Source organism: Haplochromis burtoni, unplaced genomic scaffold (assembly GCF_018398535.1).
Source record: "Haplochromis burtoni strain Fernald_Lab_line unplaced genomic scaffold, NCSU_Asbu1 Contig_143, whole genome shotgun sequence".
NCBI lineage: Eukaryota > Metazoa > Chordata > Actinopteri > Cichliformes > Cichlidae > Haplochromis > Haplochromis burtoni.
The window spans coordinates 1485027-1504704 of record NW_024582504.1 but is presented as its reverse complement, the minus strand read 5'-3'; the positions used below and the strand labels follow the sequence as shown (position 1 = coordinate 1504704).

The 19678-nt window shown below is 40.6% G+C and overlaps 3 protein-coding genes across 8 annotated transcripts; 1 reads left to right on the top strand and 2 right to left on the bottom strand.

Moving 5' to 3' along the window:
* Window positions 1–1766: 1766 nt before the first annotated feature.
* rbm4.3 (RNA binding motif protein 4.3) lies at window positions 1767–6414 on the bottom strand. The gene is made up of 4 exons (XM_005931621.3): window positions 6298–6414; window positions 5436–5854; window positions 4696–5325; window positions 1767–4369 (listed from the first exon to the last, which is right to left on the bottom strand). The coding sequence occupies exons 2-3, from the start codon at window positions 5842–5844 to the stop codon at window positions 4718–4720; spliced, it is 1017 nt and encodes a 338-aa protein (XP_005931683.1). The 5' UTR covers window positions 5845–5854; window positions 6298–6414; the 3' UTR covers window positions 1767–4369; window positions 4696–4717.
* A 1367-nt stretch (window positions 6415–7781) lies between these two features.
* On the top strand, window positions 7782–8928 carry tifa (TRAF interacting protein with forkhead associated domain). The gene is made up of 2 exons (XM_005931620.3): window positions 7782–7925; window positions 8065–8928. Exon 2 carries the CDS (start codon window positions 8102–8104, stop codon window positions 8705–8707), a length of 606 nt encoding a protein of 201 aa, XP_005931682.1. The 5' UTR covers window positions 7782–7925; window positions 8065–8101; the 3' UTR covers window positions 8708–8928.
* A 2979-nt stretch (window positions 8929–11907) lies between these two features.
* Window positions 11908–18381, bottom strand: LOC102310569 (RNA-binding protein 4). 6 transcript variants are annotated; one of them, XM_042224598.1, is made up of 5 exons: window positions 18276–18381; window positions 15463–15890; window positions 14728–15375; window positions 12977–13054; window positions 11908–12658 (listed from the first exon to the last, which is right to left on the bottom strand). In XM_042224598.1, exons 2-3 carry the CDS (start codon window positions 15869–15871, stop codon window positions 14750–14752), a joined length of 1035 nt encoding a protein of 344 aa, XP_042080532.1. In that variant the 5' UTR covers window positions 15872–15890; window positions 18276–18381; the 3' UTR covers window positions 11908–12658; window positions 12977–13054; window positions 14728–14749. The 6 variants fall into 6 exon arrangements, with proteins under 6 accessions (XP_042080532.1, XP_042080531.1, XP_042080534.1 ...); XM_042224597.1 differs by lacking the exon at window positions 18276–18381 and having other exon boundaries at window positions 11908–12502; window positions 12567–12658; XM_042224600.1 differs by lacking the exons at window positions 12977–13054; window positions 14728–15375; window positions 18276–18381 and adding an exon at window positions 16174–16444 and having other exon boundaries at window positions 11908–12502; window positions 12567–12658.
* Between the last annotated feature and the right edge of the window lie 1297 nt (window positions 18382–19678).

Genomic DNA, 19678 nt, shown 5'->3' with positions numbered 1-19678 from the left:
GCTTGAAATGAAGCAAAATGCATCCTAATGTTACTGCAGAACAGTTCACTTCACCTTTCATTTTGCTCTTGCACATATTTCTGTAAGCTTCACAAAGCCTGTTTCAGCTTCAGCTTGGCCAAAATGCTCTCTTTAGACCGTCTGCCTTCAGCATCAACTTTGTGTGTCAGCTGGCTAGTGTCCAGTTTCAGTGTGTGTGTGTGCCGGTATGCTTGGTGTTTGGTGAAACATATCAAGGAAGGTCAAAACAGAAAAAATACTTTGGGGAATGTAGGCTACTGTTGTTGCATCATTACTAGCCAGTATGGCAGGTTCAGACAAAAACAACATTTTTGTTGCCATAGTGAGAAAATATAATTTGAATTAGGTAAGCCAGCCATAGAGACACATGGGTCATCTGTTACCTCTGGGTCAGGTCCAAAAACTAGTTCTTATTGTCGTAGAGCAAAGTCTAAAGGTTCATGTTCCTACATTACTGAATTTACAAAGGGGGAACTCCGCTGAAGCTGTATCAGATTGTTATTTTATCTCGTGCTACATGAGATGAGGTGGAGATGCTCCAGCACGCCTATGACTAAATGACATTTCCCAGAAAAAGCAGATAAAATTATGCTTCTTATTCTTTGGCTAAACTTGATATTTTACTTTCAGTTTTACTATGAATGATTCTCCTTTGGGTTCTGCTGGGAAAATCAGTATTACACACACACACACACACACACACACACACTATATACATATATAGAAACTAAAAGTTAAAGTCACTTTTTAAGATATATATGTACTATGCTGCTCTATACAGCATTATATGTTTTTAAAAATACCTTAACTTCATTAAGATGAGGAGTTAAATTAATAAGAATCAAACCTAAATACACAATATGATTAAGACCAAGTTGGGGGGCTCTTTCTCCCCATCACTGCGTTTACAACAGGGAAACATCCTCTGATGAGTTTGAAGTTTCTGGTTACTCAGTGACTATTGAATGCAGCTTCCACACTCTGGTGATAGAAGAGTATTTATTGTCTCATTGCAACTTTCTGCAGATATTGTTTTACCGCTGTTTGGAATTTATTAGTCAAGATGGGGAAGTATCAGGACGCTGTTACTGCTCTGAACACTTACTATACATAACATCACACAACATAAGTTTGCCTTCAGGAACTTGGCCAGAAATGCTCACTAAAATATTAATATTGTTGCTGAAAGGGTTAATGGTAACCTAAAGCCTTGTCCTGACAGCAAACATCACCCACTAAGGTTTGCTGGCATAGTGAAACAACTTTTTTAAACGGATCAATTTACACCCAATCCTGCCACATGAAGTTAGTTGTGCACTTATTTATATCAAAAGTAGGAATTAATGTACACAAACTGTCCTAAAGTGTAATTTTTTATAGCAAAATTGAAATCCTTATTTTTAACTGATTTTGGTTATGGGACAGAAAAAAAAAAGTGTTTCCCCATTCCATGACAATAAGCCTGAATTTAGTTTTGTAGTATAAAATCTATGTTAGATTTACTTCCCCGTATAAAATTGAGCAAAGAGCTCTTCCCATGAGGTATCATAGCTCTGCTACTGTCCAGTTAAAAACCAGGATGTTAAGAAATTGCTTCTTGTGCACGTGTTTGAAGATAAATTTGGACAGGGCCAATGTGCAGTAGCAAACAGAACTAAAACAATGCAGTGAAAACAGTGACTCAAATGGCAACCAGCCAAGTAACTAGACACACAGCATGTAAGTTAACAGAGTCCATGTTGTTGTTTTTAAGTATTTTATTGATATTTGCAAAAATCCAAAAACTAACAATACATTAAAGAAATTATTACTGTGAAATTCCCACACACTTAACCAACTTCATGTTTACAAGGGTTTAAAATCTATATTTATCATATATAGAAATATCACATCTTCAAGTCCAAATGTAGTGTTCTGTGGTAAATCCTTCACGTTCATTCAATCAAAAAGAAAAAACTGTAAAAATAAATTATTCAAATTTCCAATTTTAAAAAGACCTCGACTCTCCCTAAAAGCTGCCATCTTTTTTTTTTTTTAAAACTCAGATGCATTTGAAACCCTACAGCTGGCATCCAATCTGTCAGCAGCAAAGCGTACCGCTCACAGTCTGTACAGTGTACATAAAGAACAGCCGGACAGTTTTGCTAACACCTCTGAACCTCAGATTTCCCTAAAATAGATAAGAGAGAACCCAAATAAATAAGTGATCCAGTATTAGCCATCTATGAGCGATGGAATGACACAAACCAAAGCACCACTGTTCTTATTTAACCCCACTAACCCCTGCCCCAGCAGCCTTCTCACTTGTCCCTATCATCATTAGCAAACTGCAGACAGGCAGATGACAGTCGAGTTCTTCTCCATGCTGTGATTCAACATTAGAGAATGTGACAGATGTCTGATTACTTAAAAATGACTTGTTCTTTCAACTGCCGGCCCATGGCCCAAATCCACACTAGCACTGTTTACTCATTGGAGTGGAGGGTGAGATATACTGAGTGCTGATCCATACTACCTAAGTGGAAGTGGGTTACGAATCCCTAAACCACAGGTGTCAAACTCCAGACCTCGAGGGCCACGATCCTGCTTCTTTTCAAACTAACCAGCCCTTGTAGCTTCTTATTGGCAAAGCACACCTGATCCAGGTAATCAACAGCAGGTAGTGCAGGGATATCTCACAAACAAGCAGGATACTGGAGTTTGAGACCCCTGCCCTAAATGGTCTACACCATGGGTGTCGAACTCCAGGCCTCGAGGACCAGTGTCCTGCAGATTTTAGATAACATCTTGGGTCAACATACCTGACATTTTGAAGAGGTAATTTAGCCATTTAAATCTGCCGCCCTCAAGGCCTGGAGTTCAACGCCTGTGGTCTACACCGAAGCAGGCGTACTAACCAACAATTACACTCACAAGCCATGTTTTCACAAAGTGGTGAAACTATTACACACACCGGATAGCTATAGAAACCACAGATGACAGTGGAAGTTCATTTAACCTTCAGAGAAGCACAAGGGCCTTAACAGACTCCACAAAACCAAACTGAGTTAACGTTTGTTCTCAACTTTCCTTCACCTGTTCAATCTAGCTTAAGACATTTGTGTAAGATTTTCCAGCATGATGATGTTTTTCCCCAAAAGATGCGCAAGAGTGGGTCATTCCATCACTAAATAACTGACCACACCTGATGGTTTTCTCTTATTCATGTTCCCTGTATCTACCTTTGGTACTTTCAGGACTTTTTTGGCATAAAGAGCCTAAAGAAATCCCCAACTTTTTTCTGGCTACTACAAAAAAAACTCTTGAATGAAAGTAATAATTCACCTAAAAGAATCATACAAATGTGGAATGTGTTTCAGCACTACATCAGCATTCTTTCCAATCCAGTAACCTGTCACTTACCTTTTCACTGCGAAGGTGTCCAGAAGTTGTTGAGGTAATACCCCCCTCCCCCTCCCCAATATGACTCAAGGTAAACCAGTCTCACCTATCAAAACCAGTGTGGGTTCAGTAGGTTTAGAGAGCGCTAGCTTTTCTTTACTTGCCTTCAACTTTGGCACTGAGGAAAGACGTCAGACGCCCTGCTGAGGAATAAAAGCTGCAGCATTTCAGACAAGACCAGTGAGGAAAGTTTGGGCGTGTTTTTTTAATCAGCGTGACGATTTTAACAAGCTTGTCTCACGGTATTTCATCGCTAACAAACGGATAACTTTTAAAATAATGATATTTCCGGTGACCCTACAACAATATTTGAATCAGGTTAATTAGAAGTGTTTGACAATGCACATATAAACGCTCTGAGGAGGCTTCCGATTGACATTTATTTTCTGTAAGTTAACAGTTACTTCCTGCATGCATCGAACTCCTACATTTGAGCAGTTTAAGTTTTTCACAGCGGTTTGTTGTGCGGTGTAAAAGTTTTACATGATGGAGTCAACGTGCAGATTAGATTTTATACCAAACAAAGTTAAGTTCAGTTAAATCTACAGTCACAAGTATCGCCTAGAAACTGTTGCTGAACTCATTCAGCTTCTCTAAGGTCACAAACAACATCAGTATTACTCAAACGAAAAAGTACAAAAAAAATAAAATAAAAAATAAACACCTACTCCAGACGGCAAGCAGTAAAAGTACTACAGCACAATTACATATTAAAACAACCAGGAGGAAAAATACGAGTGTAAAAATTGCCTCAAAGTAATAAAAACAGAAAGAGACGTGGACGTCGGCTATTCGGTTCCTCCTGTCAGCATCGCAGGGGAACGTTACGCGCTCAGCCACTGACAGGGAGAGGATAGAGTCACGTGCATCAGGAGGCGCCGAGCGGCGACGCAGTCGGACGACAATCCTGAAAAAAAGAGCAAATGACAGAAATGAACGATCTGCAACTCTTGAATACAGGACGTTGTTCCAGGTTAATTTCTAATTCGACTTGTTTTTCCCGAAATTCAGAGATTCCATCCTCAACAGTGCATCTTTGTCGTATTATAACACACTTAGTACTATTTTGTTATCTGAAAAGCCATGTTAAATGGATCGACGTGCATTACCAACGAATTTACTTGTGGAACAGCACCTTGTACGCATGCTTTTCAAATCCCCGGCTGCCTCTGCCGTTACAGGAACGCTGTTTTAGGAAAGAGCAACACCAGTCTACCTCAGACCTATCCTCACCTTCAAAATGCGCCGCCCTTGCTTAATAAGCGTAGCGTGCAGGCGGTGGCGGAGGCAGCCGATCTGCGTAGGGGTCCCTTGCACGTGGAACTCCGTATGCGGAGCGATCATAGGAGTAGCCGTTACTGGCAGGGGGCACTGGTGTGGTAGGCGGTCTCCTAAGCGGACTTCGATCTCGGGCGTAGTATGAGGACGGAGGAGGTGGAGGAAGGGGCCGACGCTCATATGGGTCGAGCGACGAGTTCGGAAGACGGTCTCGGACGACGGCTGACGGGGGAGGGGGAGGAGGAGGCACGCCGGGACGCTGGTCGTCGTAGGTGGCCATGCCATACGGACGGGCTCGATACTTCTCATAGTAATCTACCACGCCATATCTGTCCCTCTCAGCATCGTAAGGGCGATCTGGATAAACTGCTCGTCTAGGGGGAGGGGGAGGCAGAGGAGGGGCAGGGTAACCTGGGGGTATGTGGCTAAGACGACCCCTCATGTAGCCAGGTGGAGGAGGCTCGGGCCACTCTCCTGGATAGCGTGGGGGCCAATAGCCACCCCTGTCTGGGGGAGGAGGGGGGTAATCATCCCGTTCTTCATGTCTGGGACGACTCTTGGAAATCTGGACATGGATGCGTTTGCCTACATTAAAAAATAAAAAGTAAAAACACAGGTTATGTGGGCTGGTTTATTATAAGGCAACACTAAGGTTTCTTCTTGACCTCCTTATAAATGTTGATAATCTCTCTTACCTTGAAATTCTGTGTTGTCCAGTCCCTTGATGGCATCCATGGCCTCGTCAGAGTTGGACATGTGTACAAAAGCAAAATTCTTAACAACAGCACACTCCGTGACCGTGCCGTACTCCTCGAACAAAGCACGCAGCTCATCATCAGATCCTTTCTCTACATTTGCTACATGCAGTTTGACTGAGCCCTGGTTCTTTCCGTGACTGGCCTCCACGTTGATTGGCGTGCCGTGCAGCTTGTAGAGGTGCAGATTCTTGATGGCTTTGGTGGCAGCCTTGCGGTCGTCCATGTGGACGAAGGCAAAGTTTTTGATGATGGCACATTCTGTCACAGTGCCATACTCGGTAAAGAGTGCCTTGATCTCATCCTCGTTTGTCGCTCTGGGCAGATTTCCCACGAAAATCTTCACCATGATTACAAATCTGTTTCGAGGTAATGCAGAGTGTTAAGAGAGAAAAAAAAACATTTTTAGTACATACTATTGAAGAGTACGTTTGACCCTTTCTCAGAGTCTATAAAAACAGCAGCGTTGTTAACAGGCCCGCGCATAGTAAAAACCTAGAAACCGTTCACGGCGGCACAAGTACCAACAATTTAATCATTTAAAATCATTATTATCAATAAATCGTTTCTTTCATATCTGTATATGTCTACAAAAAGAACAAATGAGCAACGTTTAAACGCCGCTCGTGTAGCCTGTTAGCCCCGGTTAGCCACGCTAACAGACAAAGCAGCGCAGTCGATATTCTCGCGCAACGAGGCTAGCGGGCGAACAAAGGAACCGAGGTTAACAGGGTACTCCACACATACCTATGCGCCACACAAGTACGTTTATATAAAGACGTAAATTTTCTATTTTCATTACCTTTTAGTCGGCGCTCACAAAAAGGAATTGAAGTCCCCTTCGAGAGGTTTCCTTTTGCTAATTTCCGGTTGTGTCTTGCCTGTGGCATACAAAAAGCCAGCTGCACCGCCCCCTCCGCCCGGGCGTGCGCAGTAATCTAAAGTCTTCGGGTAAAACAACAATTTTACAACTTTACAACTTTTATCCGCATTAAATGTTACACATTATACACCCAGTAGTCTACAATATACCTATTTTTCTACTTTGCATGTCTAATAAAAATAATAACAATATAAAAAAAACTAGCTATAGCACCGTGCTTTGTTATAAATACCCTACATTATCTTACGGTACACTTTTGTCCATGTTTTGTAAGTCACCCCGTTTCGTATTTATTAACCAGTAACATTTCACAACTACATTTATATGGTGAAGAAAAGAGAGTTAAGTACGTTTAAACGTACTTGGTTAATGTGTAACGGTCTATTTTACGAGGTTGCTTCTTCCCGTTATAGTGGTAAATACCGCAGGGTGGGAAGCAGTGTCTTTAGTTGAGTCTGTTTACAGTAACTGGTTGTGACACTTCTGATGACATTATTATTATTTTTCACTAACCCCAGCCACCCCAGTAATGAAGAGCGACTTTTCATTCTGAAATAAGTAGCTAAATTTTGACATACATAAAATTACATTCCTTAACAGATTACCCTGTTATACTGCGTTTAAAGAAACACATCTCATTTTGTATTTTAAAACATTGTTGCTTCTGAAAAACCCCTATAAGTAATTTGTTAAGACTGCCGAGATATGCAAAACATAAAAATTATCACTAGTTAATCAATCCTCTTGTAAAAATTCTTTTTTTTTTGGTTCATTTACTTTTTTTATGTCCTCTGTTTCACATCTAATTGTTTCTTCTGTATGTTTGCATGTCTGTATTTTATTTCTCTGCTTTGTTTACATAAAAAGTATTGTAAATAATCATAATACACGGCTCTAAATGAAGTTTTAAAAGCGTTTCTGTCTACTCCGGGTTGCGTCATCATGGAGTTTTCAGTGTTGTAATGCTACATTCAGGTGCTCGCGTTAAAAATCGCACAGTACAGCAAACCAGCGGAAAAGAATTTAAATTGTAACAAAGACTCCAGTGAATTATTTTGAATTAGTATTTTTCTTATTAGCATTTTGTTTCCTTTTCTTCAATTTCACGTGGCAAACTGTTTGCATTGACTTCGCAATCAAACATACATAAATATTTCAGATCTGCGTAACGCCATTACTGTCCAGTCTCCTGATTTAACAGTGGACATACTTTTACTTTAATAACTGTACTGTGTATTGTAGTGTCTAATTCTTGGATGCTATGTTTTTCAGCTTTTGAATGAAAATTTGTATTTTTCTTTCTTTTATGTTGCATTCACAAAATTTAATTCAACCTGAGAGTGACATTTCCGGATTTGCACTTGAAAGCAACACTGTTGGACCAACAGGAAAACTCGCTGAATAAAAGGCAACAGCTCGCAAAGCGCAGCAATCAGTCTTCCTGTTTTCGCAGCAGTAGCACCGTTAGATTCTTCTAACTCAGTTTCTTTCTTTCCCGTGAATGGAATAAAAACCTCGTTCTTTAATTAAGAAAGTTTCACATTCAGGTATGGCATCTAAAAAATAATGTTTGTTGATTATATGCAGTACGATTTAACCCTGCTTTACAGATAAGATGGTCTATTTTCACTGTATGACTAATTTTGTTGTTTGGTTTTTATTTTTTGTCCTTTCTTTAACTATCAGCTGTCTTCTTCTTTTCATCTGGAGTTATTCTTTCACAATGAATGTGTCTCTGACGATGGAGACGGAGGAGGACCTCCTGACTTGCCTCCAAATCAAGCTTTACCATCCTCAGCAAAGCTGTAAGGACTTTTATGATCGGCTTCCTCTGGGGACCAGAAGAAGACATGCTGCCGATGACCCTCTCAGGCTGGGCCGTGACGACCAGGCCTGTGCCTACATCCTGCTTGATCCCCGGGTGTCCCGTAAGCAGCTGGCGCTCTACGCCTACCACATTCCCCAGAGCTCAGAGATGCTGTTTATCATCCAGAATCTGAGCCAGAGGGGGAAACTGTCAGTGAACACCTCAGCCCTGGGATACCTGGAGAGAATGGATCTGCCAGACAAAGCTCTGATCCGGTTCGGAGAGTATGAGATCCTGATCATCCGTGAGTCTGGTGAGGCCAAGGCCAACTTTGAGGTAGAGTTTGAGGTGCTGGCAGTACCTCCTTCCAGAGAGACATCCACGTCTCTCTGGAAGGAGCAGACATCCATGTCTCTTCCTCCAGTCATGGAGACATGCTCAGATAGTAGGATTAGTTTGTCACCCAAAGATAGCTCCTTTGGCCCCCAGGAGAGTGATGAGACTCTCCCTTGTTATTCATAACCAACCATTACTGCTTATTCACGTGTGACTTTTTTTGTTGTTATTTACTCGACTTAATGCTCAGTGCATTTATTACATTAGACAAGAAATCCCTCTTTGTATATGTGAAATCAATATTTTGCACCCTTTTCGTATCCTGTCTACATAAGCTGCATTGTTAATTTTGCAAATACTGTTAAAGTTTGAAAGTTATGACTGAGAAATAAACAGTTTATCTGGAATACAGTTGTCTGCATGTTGATTATTTTGTTTTTGTTTTTTGGTGGAACCCTTTACTCTAAGGCGATCATTAATCAAAGAATGAAAAAAGTGTGGCTTTGCATTGAAGACAGAAACAGGTTTTTCTAGAAATCATTGAGATGAAGCGGTAACCTTTCAAGCCTGTAGAAATATGAGATCTCCACACAACCATGGCAGCTTAGGGGAAAACACAGCACTATTCTAGAAACAACACACATTTATAGAGTTGAGAAAAGCCATTCCTAGTCTGGAATGTGGTCACTGTCGCTGCCATGCAGGCGGTAGTTGTACGAGTTTCACATACTCTAAATGATATCTAGCAATGTATTTTTGTGCTCTGTGGAGGACGTAATTGTGTGAGACCACTACTTACTACCTGTCTTTATCAAATCAGTTCAAATTATTCAGAATTCGGGTTGAAATGGTTTTTCACCATGAAACATGAAAACAGGAAAAAAATCTGCCCACAACTACCAAGACAGCTGGTCCTCTAATTATGTCAAACAGAAAAGATGCATCCAGATTTCAGAGAAACGTAAAGGTCAGAGCACACAAACCAGAGGGATGTCCTCAACTACGAAGATAGCATTAGGCATGAAAACATTGTGTATGTGGATAACCTCAGATCTGAATTTACAGGTTTCTGGTTGTAGCTATGAATCGAGGCAGATTCTTCAAGATTAGGCAGCCCATCAAAGTAACGATCTTGATATCTCTGAAAGAACGTCCTCTGGGAGGTGAGAACTCTCTCAAACAGTGCTGTCATGGAAAGACGATTCCCTTCATTGGCTGGTGTCCTGTATGGCAACTAAGAAACCAAATCCCACAACTTCAAAGCCTTAGCTTCCATAATAGACTTTGGGTGTTGTTATTCTGCCCCTTTCAAGTTCCTCAAACCCTGGCCTGAACTTTCACCTTCCAGCTCTAATGTCTGTCCCCCTTCAACAGTTTGAGGAAAATGCTTCACTCAGCACTCTGTCATACCAGCTATGATCATGGAAGTGCCACTGGTGACATGACCTAACCAGTTTTCAGTATTCCAATATGTTTCATTGATCTGTTGTAATTCACGTGAAATAAACTAAAAATTTAACTTTGCATTAAATCCACATAAAAATGAGGCAAAATATAATTCTGTGATCAAATAAGACTTGATGTCCACTACAAAAGACTGAAGATAAAGAATAACAAGTAAAGAAATAACAATTCAAAATCTAAGTATTAAAAAAAATTTTCTCCTTGGATGAGCGCACACGATTTCCAAGTATTTGTTTGATTTAGGGGAAAGTGACTTAGGGACTAGAGGAAATGATACTTCGCTCTTTAGCAGATCCAATGAACTCACTTCCAGTTTCACTGTTCATTGATTAGGCAACTATAGTATCCATCTATGCATTCTGCCCCTCACTCAGTGGAAACATCTGTTTAAAACCTGGATTCAACACTCCTCTGCTTTAACTGTCTGGTTTCTCACAAATGAATAACATCATGTTAGTGAGTGCTGAATAAGCACAGCTGTGGAATTGTGCAAATAAAATCACACTGACTCATTGTGCTTTAGGTTTTTGGGGAGGGAGTATGTGATGACTGTATGTTTTAATGCTGCAGGCAGTTCCACACCCCTCCGGTGAAGATAACACTTTGTAGCTCAAAAACTACACTTTTGCACTCGGCCTGAAACCAAAGCAGCATCAGTCTAAGTCAGTTTATATGCTGAAGTCTGACTTTTATAGATGCTTTGTGCTCAAATCAATCAACCACTTGTAATTAATGATATGTGACATTTAAAGATCTCATAATAACGCCCCGAAAGAACACATTGCTGTCACATAGCTGGGTTCTTGTGGTTCCTGGGATATTTAAAAGTAAAATTGAAGGAAGAGCCTTCTGGTTTAAGATCCCTTTTCTGTGAAACCAACTCTCAGTTTAGATTCAGGGGAAGATACCCTCTCTACTTTTAAGATTAGGCTTAAAACTTTCCTTTTTTATAAAGTTCTTCCTCTCCTCATCTCCAGCCAGACATCTCAGACGGCCCCCGTCCCTGAGCCTGGTTCTGCTGGAGATTTCTTCCTGTTAAAGGGAAAGTTTTTCCTTCCCACCGTCGCTAAGTGGTTGTTTGATTGTTGGGGGTTTCTCCATGTTATTGTAGACCTTACAATATAAAGCTCCTTGAGGCAACCGCTGTTGTGATTTGGCATAAATATATAGTCATCTGACAATTTATTAGATATACTTTACTAGTATGAGTTTTGCCTTCAGAACCATAATTCTTTATGGCATAGATTCAGACATTTTGGTCCATATTGACATACCGATAGCATCACACAGTTGCTGCAAATGTATGCTGTAAAAATCCGGTTCCACCACATTCCAACGGTGTCCTTATAGACTGAGACCTGATGACTGACAACCACTGGAGCACAGCAAACTCACTGTCACGTTCAAGAAACCAGTTTGAGATAATCTGAGCTTTGAGGCATGAAATGTTATCCTGCTACAAGCAGCCATCAGAAGATGGCTACTACCATAAATGGATGGTCAACAATACTTGGGCAGCTGTGGCATATAAGCAATTCTCACTTGGTACTCAAGGACCCAAAGTGTGCCAAGAAAATATTCTCCACATGCTCGCAGCATCAGAAGCAGCATGAACCTTTGACATGAGGCAGGGTGGATCCACACTTTCATGTTGTTTACACCAATATTTGGTTACAGCAGAAATTAAGAATTATCAGACTAGCCAACATTTTTCCGGACTTTTATCGTCATACTTTGATGAGCCTGTGCAAACTGCAGCCCGAGCTTCCTGTTATGACCCCTGGTGTGGTCTTCTGCTACTGTAGCCCATCTGCTTTATAGTTCAACATGTTGAGAATTCAGAGATGCTCTTCTGCATACTTTAATTCTCGTCTGACACTGGACACCAACAAAAATATTTATTTATAATACAAAGAACTGGGTATTTTTTTTATTTTTTATGTCTTACACCCTAGAGATAGTTGCCTGGAAAAAGGTTTTGTTTTAAATCCCAGTAGATCAGAACAACCCATGCTAGCAGGCTGTGTTAACCAGTTCTACATGCGTAAATGCATTGAGTCGCTGCCATGTGATTGGCTGCTTAGGAGCAGTTGAATTTATGCAACTTAAAAAAAAGATAATTAAAAACTTCACTATCATATAACCCTAACGTACTGTATGATGTATGATGCTAACTTTTAAAAATAGAAATAAAGAAATCACAACATTTTCAAATGTAAATTGTTTATTTCATAATAGCTAAAATTCAAAAGGTAGAAAATGGGAGTTAAAAAAAAAGACAAAAAGTAGGTCCTTGTAGTCAACTGCAACATACAATAACTTTCAATTACAGAGGGAATTGCAAAGAGGGAAATAGGAAAACTAAGAGGTTTTCCTATTTCCCTCTTTCCCACATTTCTTTTTTACCCTCCAATCAAAGCAGAGATGTAGCGACACAGCTGTCCCATCGCCCATGATGTTCACTCCAACTCATCAACCAATCATTCAAACTTTCAGTGAGGGACAAAAATCCATACCCTGTAAGAGCAGACACTTTAAACAAGGTTCACAAATTGAACTGATCAAAGAAGAGTCCCTTTACCTTAAACTGCATTCTAACCAGGTCCTTCCCAGCTTGTAATCCCATTTGAATTCACTTCTAGAACCGGAGCAAGTGCCAGAGGAAAGACACGTCTGTGAACAAAGACAGATTCAAAGACTCCATAACATGCCTTCAATCTACATGAATCAATTCTAACAAAGAGAGACAGTGTTGCTAAAATGCTATTAAGTAAAATGTTATTTATATGGCACCTTTTAAGATTAATATTAAAGTGCTTTGCAACAAAATACCACAGCATTTTTTTTTTAAAGTTATTACCATTATTGTAAGTGCCAGGGTTTTTTGTTTGTTTTTTTTTACTTTCAAAACTGCAACAGCATAAAAAGTATGAATCCAAGAAGACAAAGTGTGATCATTTATTGCAATACCACAGTTTAAGCAGCATGTACCTGTTTTAATCTGGGTGCTGGACATCTTCTGAGGACGACTTACTATGAGCTGGCATCTCCTGCACTGAATCTAACAACCTATAAAGAGCACACAGGCTAAGAATATCACACACGCATTTCATGTGTTACATATATTAATTTAGAAATAGTAGAAAAATGACTAAAATGTATGAAATGAAGGATGATACAAATAAATAAACTTTGGACAGAAGCATGGGGCCATCGATGAAAAACCCAAGGTAGGCAATGGGAGATGACTGACGAAATGTGACTTCAAAACACGGAGAAGCCGGTGTACACAGCTTTAAAAAAAATCTTTGTCTAGCCAGAGTGGAACGGAAGTTTAAGTTGCCTATTTTTTTGCGACTTTTGGGAGTTGACATTTCCGTACTTCATTAACTGCGCTGGATTTGAGCTTTAAAGTTAAATCAACTTTTGGTTTCTTTTTGCAGTCTAACCTGGCAAGAGTTCAAGAAGGCAGTGGTAAGTCTCGGGTGTGTCACAAAAAGGGGGGAGAGGGGCAGGGGGTTAATAAGCATTATAGTTTTTCACACTTTACATGGAAAACCAGTCTGGCAGGTTTTCTAGTAGTGAGCTGAGGATTAAAAAAATAAACACCTACCATGTGTCATGCTGATAATATCAGGACTGAAGAGTGAAACTGAAAGTGTTTCAAGAGTAAAGAAAGCTAAATCTTATCTGACGAATTGGTTTTCGTCCTAAGAGGCCAACGCAACGAGGAATAATTTCACAGTTAAATTTTTTTTGTTTTGTTTTATTCATTTATTAAAAAGCTTTCAAAAAAAGCAATCTGTAAAGTAAATAAAAATCATACATAAATGGTGGCTAAGGAGTCTACTGTCGCATGAAAAGAACACAAAGTGTAAAAAGAACAAAACCACACTGAAACTTCATGCTAACATGTGTCGCAAATCTTAAAGATTGCTGTACAACCTCCAACAGCAGGTGTTGTATTTAAGAACTACTATGCTGAAATTTCTTTAAAACTTGGATCAATAAGCATTTTGTAATCAACCAACAATCTTAAAATAAACAATTTTTGCTTACAAAGCCTACACGTATTTGTATCTAAATGAATCCCTTGTTCTAAAAAGAAGAAATAGGTCACAGTTTCCCAGATTACATTTTCCACTTAGAAAAATTGAAAAGCAGAGTGTCCAGTTTTGGTCACACTGGAAGTCCAAGCACCTATTCTGCAAAACATTTTGAAAGCTTTTAACAGGAAAACAAAGAGAGGAGGAGAAAAAGGCATGATCAGCTCAGAAGAACTGCAGACAAAGAAATCGTATATTTTTAAAATACGGGGCTGTCCGCAATACAGTATCTTCCAGTAAGTCTCAGCAAACGCAACGCAATCCGCCATAGACATGGGAGGGGGGAGGGGTGCGTATAGCGCCACGTGCATCAGCAGACGACGACGATCTTGTCATATTCTAAACCTGGAAAAAGAGCACACCACACATGTCAAGGAGCGCGTTTTACTTAGGATTCGCGCAACACTGATCTGAGAAGTTCAAGCAATAATATTTTAGGATTCTAGCAGCACCGTTTAAATTCCTTTATTATTAATCTGAAGGAAATTTTGAGTTTTGGCTGATGGTTTAAAGCGTGATTCTACCTCAATTAACGGATTCAGCTCTCATGTATATTATAACTTTTGTTTCCGTGTCATTTCTGCTTGTTATCAATGTGATTAATGAGTTCATGAAGCATCCACTCTTTGTTCTCACCTTGTATTACACTCGAGGTGTCTTAATAGCCTGCATAGCGAGGCGGCGGCGGTGGTGGTGGCGGCGGCGGCACTCTCTCCGAGTAGGCTTCCCGGGGACGGGGAACTGCGTACATTGGCGCCCTTGACATTGGAGACAATCGAGAACGCTCGTAGGAGTAACCATTACCAGCTGCAGGAGCAGGCGGAGGGGGGGCTCTTCTGATAGGGCTTCGATCCCTCGCCATGTAACCTGCAGGAGGGGGCAGTGGACGCCGCTCATACGGATCAAGAGAGCCCATTCCGAGACGCTCCCTAACCAATGCAGAGGGAGGAGGGGGTGGAGGGGGGATGGCACTGGGACGCCTGTCATCGAAGTTCGGGGGGTAAGGACGGGCTCTGTATTTCTCATAGAAATCGACCACCCCATAAGGTTCTCGATCGCCATAGCCACGATCAGGATACGCTGCTCGTCTCGGAGGAGGGGGAGGTGGCGGGGGCGGAGGAGGAGGAGGGTAAGCGGACATGCGGCCTCTGTAGGGAGGCTCGGGTCTCTCCCCTGGAAAGGGAGGAGGAAAATAGCCTCCTCTCACAGGCGGAGGTGGATACTCCTCCTCCTCTGGTTCCCCTCTCGGTCTGCTTTTTGATATTTGAACGTGTATGCGTTTCCCTGCGAGAGAGAAAAACATTGTCCCTCAAATCTAAAAAGTAAGGAACCCCTGAAAAACCCCTTATAGACCCAAACATTTACGCTTACCTTGAAACTCTGTATTATCCAGGCCCTGCAAGGCATCCATGGCCTCGTCAGAATTAGGCATATGCACAAAGGCAAAGTTTTTGACGATGGAGCACTCCGTGACATTGCCATACTCCAAAAACAGGTCACGGAGCTCTTTGTCAAAGCCCTTCTCCACATTGGCCACGTGAAGCTTCACGGGGCCCTGGTTCTTGCTTCTGCTTGGCTCTACGTTGATGGGTCTGCCATTCAGCTTATGAAGATGCAGTTCACGGATTGCTTTGGTGGCAGATTTGCGGTCTTCCATGTGAACAAAAGCATAGTTTTTGTACTTGGCACATTCTGTTACTGTGCCGTACTGAGTAAACAGAGCTTCAATCTCATCCTTCTCAGTGTTCTGAGAGAGGTTACCGATAAAGATCTTTACCATTGTTGCTCCAGTGTAGTACCTACAAAAGGTAAACACAGGATGTGTCATCAGAATCCGCAATAGAATAAAATAAGCCTCTGTCCTGATCTCCACCACAGTACCGTTTACTGAAGAGTTTGGGTGGGTGTTTTTGCTTTTTAGGAATCAGAAGTAACAAAACAAATGGGTTGATGATTAATGTGGCAGAACACCTTAAAGGATGTTAACACTAGTCTTGAGAAGGATATATGTACGTCACTTTTCCAATGCAAATAAAGACTGTGTCGCTCGTCTACAACAGGTAGCAAACTAACATGACATACATATGTTCTGTAAGTGCTGCCACTCACAACAGCAGAGGGCGGAGACAAAAAGCAGCAGTAAGCTAGACAGCTTCCAACAGCCTTCTGTGTGTAAAGAAAATTCTGCTTCATTCAGTAAGTCATCAGACAGTGCCCCTCAGTGACAATAAACCCTGTTTGTTTGCTTTGTTTCAACTTTCTTACACTTCACCCTGATTCACTGCATACGCAACAAAACAAGAAACCACAACAAGTTATTCTGGTTTGACAAGACCAACAAGCAGAGCGCCTGCTCCAAAAAAAAAAAAAAAAAAAAAAAAAAAAAGCGACTAATATTTGGTGTTCCAGTATGAGGGATTAACTCGTATATATGTTTATTAAGACTTTCATAAATACACAAATAGAGAGAAAGAAATAGAATAACTCAAATGCTGCCTTGCTGACTGCATTTTTTACCCAGACTATGATTTTTTTTTCCCCCAATTTACACCAAGCAACTGTGTTTGCAAGGCAAACTATTATAGAAGAAAAGGGTGTCTGTCAGAAAATAGCCCCACGTCCACGTGATGTCACATCAAGTGACGATGAGTCGTGCAGGGACCCTGTTATTGACTTTTGCTGACTGCAGTCACGTGAGCCCTCACATGCGAAGAGACAGTCAAGCAAGCTGCACCACCAGCCGTACCTACAATGTTGTTGCACTTTTCTTATACATATTACGGTACGGGTGCCGACTGGCTTATATACACAAGAGTCAAATCAAGAGTTTTGAAATATTTGCAATTTTCTCACTATACTGTACATTTCTATTCAACTTGATCTTATCCCCAATTTAATAAAATTGTAAAACTGTATTTTTGATATTGTGTATTTTTTTTTTAGCATTTATTACAGGAAAACTATTACAGATGATGCAAATATTTCACTGGATTCTTACTCTGGATCACCCTCACTCTTCCTCTTCCGCCTCACAGCTCTCTGAATTGTACGGTTTCTGAGAAATTTCTGTACTGTACTTTGAATAATTTCATTTTTTAGCTGATATTACAGGGAACCCGTATGAGGTGACAAATATTTCACTGGATTCTAACCCTAGGTCACCCTGACTCTTCCTCCTAATGAACTGTACGGTTTGACAGAACACAAAAAAGTTCCTCACCAGATTCCTGTGCTCCGATTTCTGCCCACCCTTAGTACACCCAACCAATACAGTGTCAACCCTCTTCAGTTTGCTTACCAGCCTTGTGGGAGTGGAGCAACAGGTGCAACCGGTAGATAACTCTGACAACACTGAAATATTAGCTAATCATAAATTATAATTCTTACACTACACATTGAAAATAACAACAACAAAAAGTACAAATTCTGTAACAGTGCAAAGCTAGAAGTGGAATGAGTTGTGAAATAGTGAAAAATGAATAAGAAGACTCTTGTGTTTCTAAGCCTGTCGGCACCTGTACCGTAATATCCGTAAGAAGAGTGCAACAACATCGTAGGCGCGGCTGACTGTGCGGCTAGCTTGACCGCGGTCTCCCGCGGTCCTAATCAAGCGCACGAGCTCATACTGACTTTCGGTTCCTTGCTGGTCCCACCCTCCACACAGGTCGTTGCTGTACATGTTTAAAAGCGAGGTGGGGCAGAATAAAGGCGCGGTTCATAGTGGTTTTACAAAAAGGGAGCGTAGAGAAAGCTGTCTGAGTCCCAATAGTGAATGTACAACGTCATTATGAGGAAATAGAAAGCTTGTAATGGAGTCGAGCGAGGAGGGCCACCACAGTAAAGCGATGACTCCATTTATCGTCATCGCCCATATTTAGCTTTCATTGCATTCGTATTTAAAATTAGCCACCAGCGTTAGCCTAAAGCGGTCAAATTCGGGGGACTTCAGTAAAACCTAAGTTCAGTAAGTTTCGTGTTTGCACTTCCTGGCCGTAAAGCTGCTAGCCAGGTTGCTGTTAGCAAGCTAATATTCGTTACCGACACTCACGCGAACTGGCTAGCAAAATAAAAAATAACTTTAACAACTGAAAATGTCTGACGTTGCAATTGTGAGTCTGTAAAAGTAAAATGATGACACCTTAGGAAAAGGACAGGAGAACAACACCAAAAACTACCATACTCACTGATTGTGAACTGTGCAACAGCGAGGTCGAAACTCCAAAGATGAGTAGTAGATATCTGCTGGCGGTAGAAGCGCACGTAAGAATCTGATTGGTGGGAAGGTGTGTCGCTCAATAAGTCTGGGCTGCCATTGGGTGACGGGTTTAGTTTTATTCTGAAAGGGCTTCCGTTGCACTAGCGTGACGGGGTGTAGCGCGAACGAGTGTTTTGTAACGAGATCCTCTAGCTTGTCGAAAACCGAAACCAAGTTTCTGTTTTCTATATCTAAATCGGACACTAAAAATACCCTAAAAATAAATGCTTAAAAAAAGACGGCCTTAACCTCTCGCTGTATTGCTCACAGTAAACGCAGTGAGTGAATAGTGACAACTTATAGAACTTATTTCTAAGTTAAAAGTTTAATATATGAGAGTAAAAATGTCGTAAACTGCGCAGAATCGATGTCTCATAACCCGACATAAGTGAGCAGCAAAGGAGAACAACAAGTACGCAAAATAAGGCGCTGCTCTTGTTTTTCATGTCTTCTCTAACACCGAACCTGTGTTTGCTTTACCTTCACAGTTCATGTGACTGCTACAGGCCAAATTATGGAAATTGGAAATTCTTGCTGTCACTTACTTGCTTACATAATAACCACTGGGTCAGTCTGAAACTTGTGTTATAATACTCAATGGAACTTCCTTCAAATTTAAAGCTGAATATTTTTTTTCTCCTTAGCTAAGTATCATTAACTCACATCATTATTTCTTATCAGTAGCAAGTATTTGAAGGGCATGTTGATAACATCTTAAAATCTAAATAATAACAACATTAAGATCATATGATCTTGTGTAATTTAGCTTCTTTTTTTTAAACACACTATATAAAATAATAGAATTATTCAAATTGCCATCTGTGTACAAAAAGCAATTACTAATGTAGCTAGATCTTTTTACATGAGGTTGCAGTGCATTATTAAACATTACTTATTTAGCATCAGCACTAGATTATTAGAATGACATATTCTTATGAGTGAAACTAAGACTGTTTTTCATCATTGAACCACTGCTTTACTTTTGCTAAAATGCCCTTTAAAAACTTACAACTTAAGACATTTATTTAGCAGTTAGTCTGCAAATGTGACATAACAGTAAACTTCCAGTAGAGGGAGACACAGACAGAAAAACGCAAAGGAGTTGACTCATCATTACTTAGGGTAACTAATCAGGTGACACGCCAGTTTTGATAAAATCACTTCTTTATCTAACAAGGAGGAAACCTGCTGAGGGCAAGCTGTTGTGAATGTGTGTGTCTCAAGCCATAAAACCTTTTTATGTAAGATGTCATGCACAGTAGCACCAGTTGCCTTGAAGAAATAGGCTGATGGTAAATAAAAGGATGTTATACTACTGGCCATATATATCAA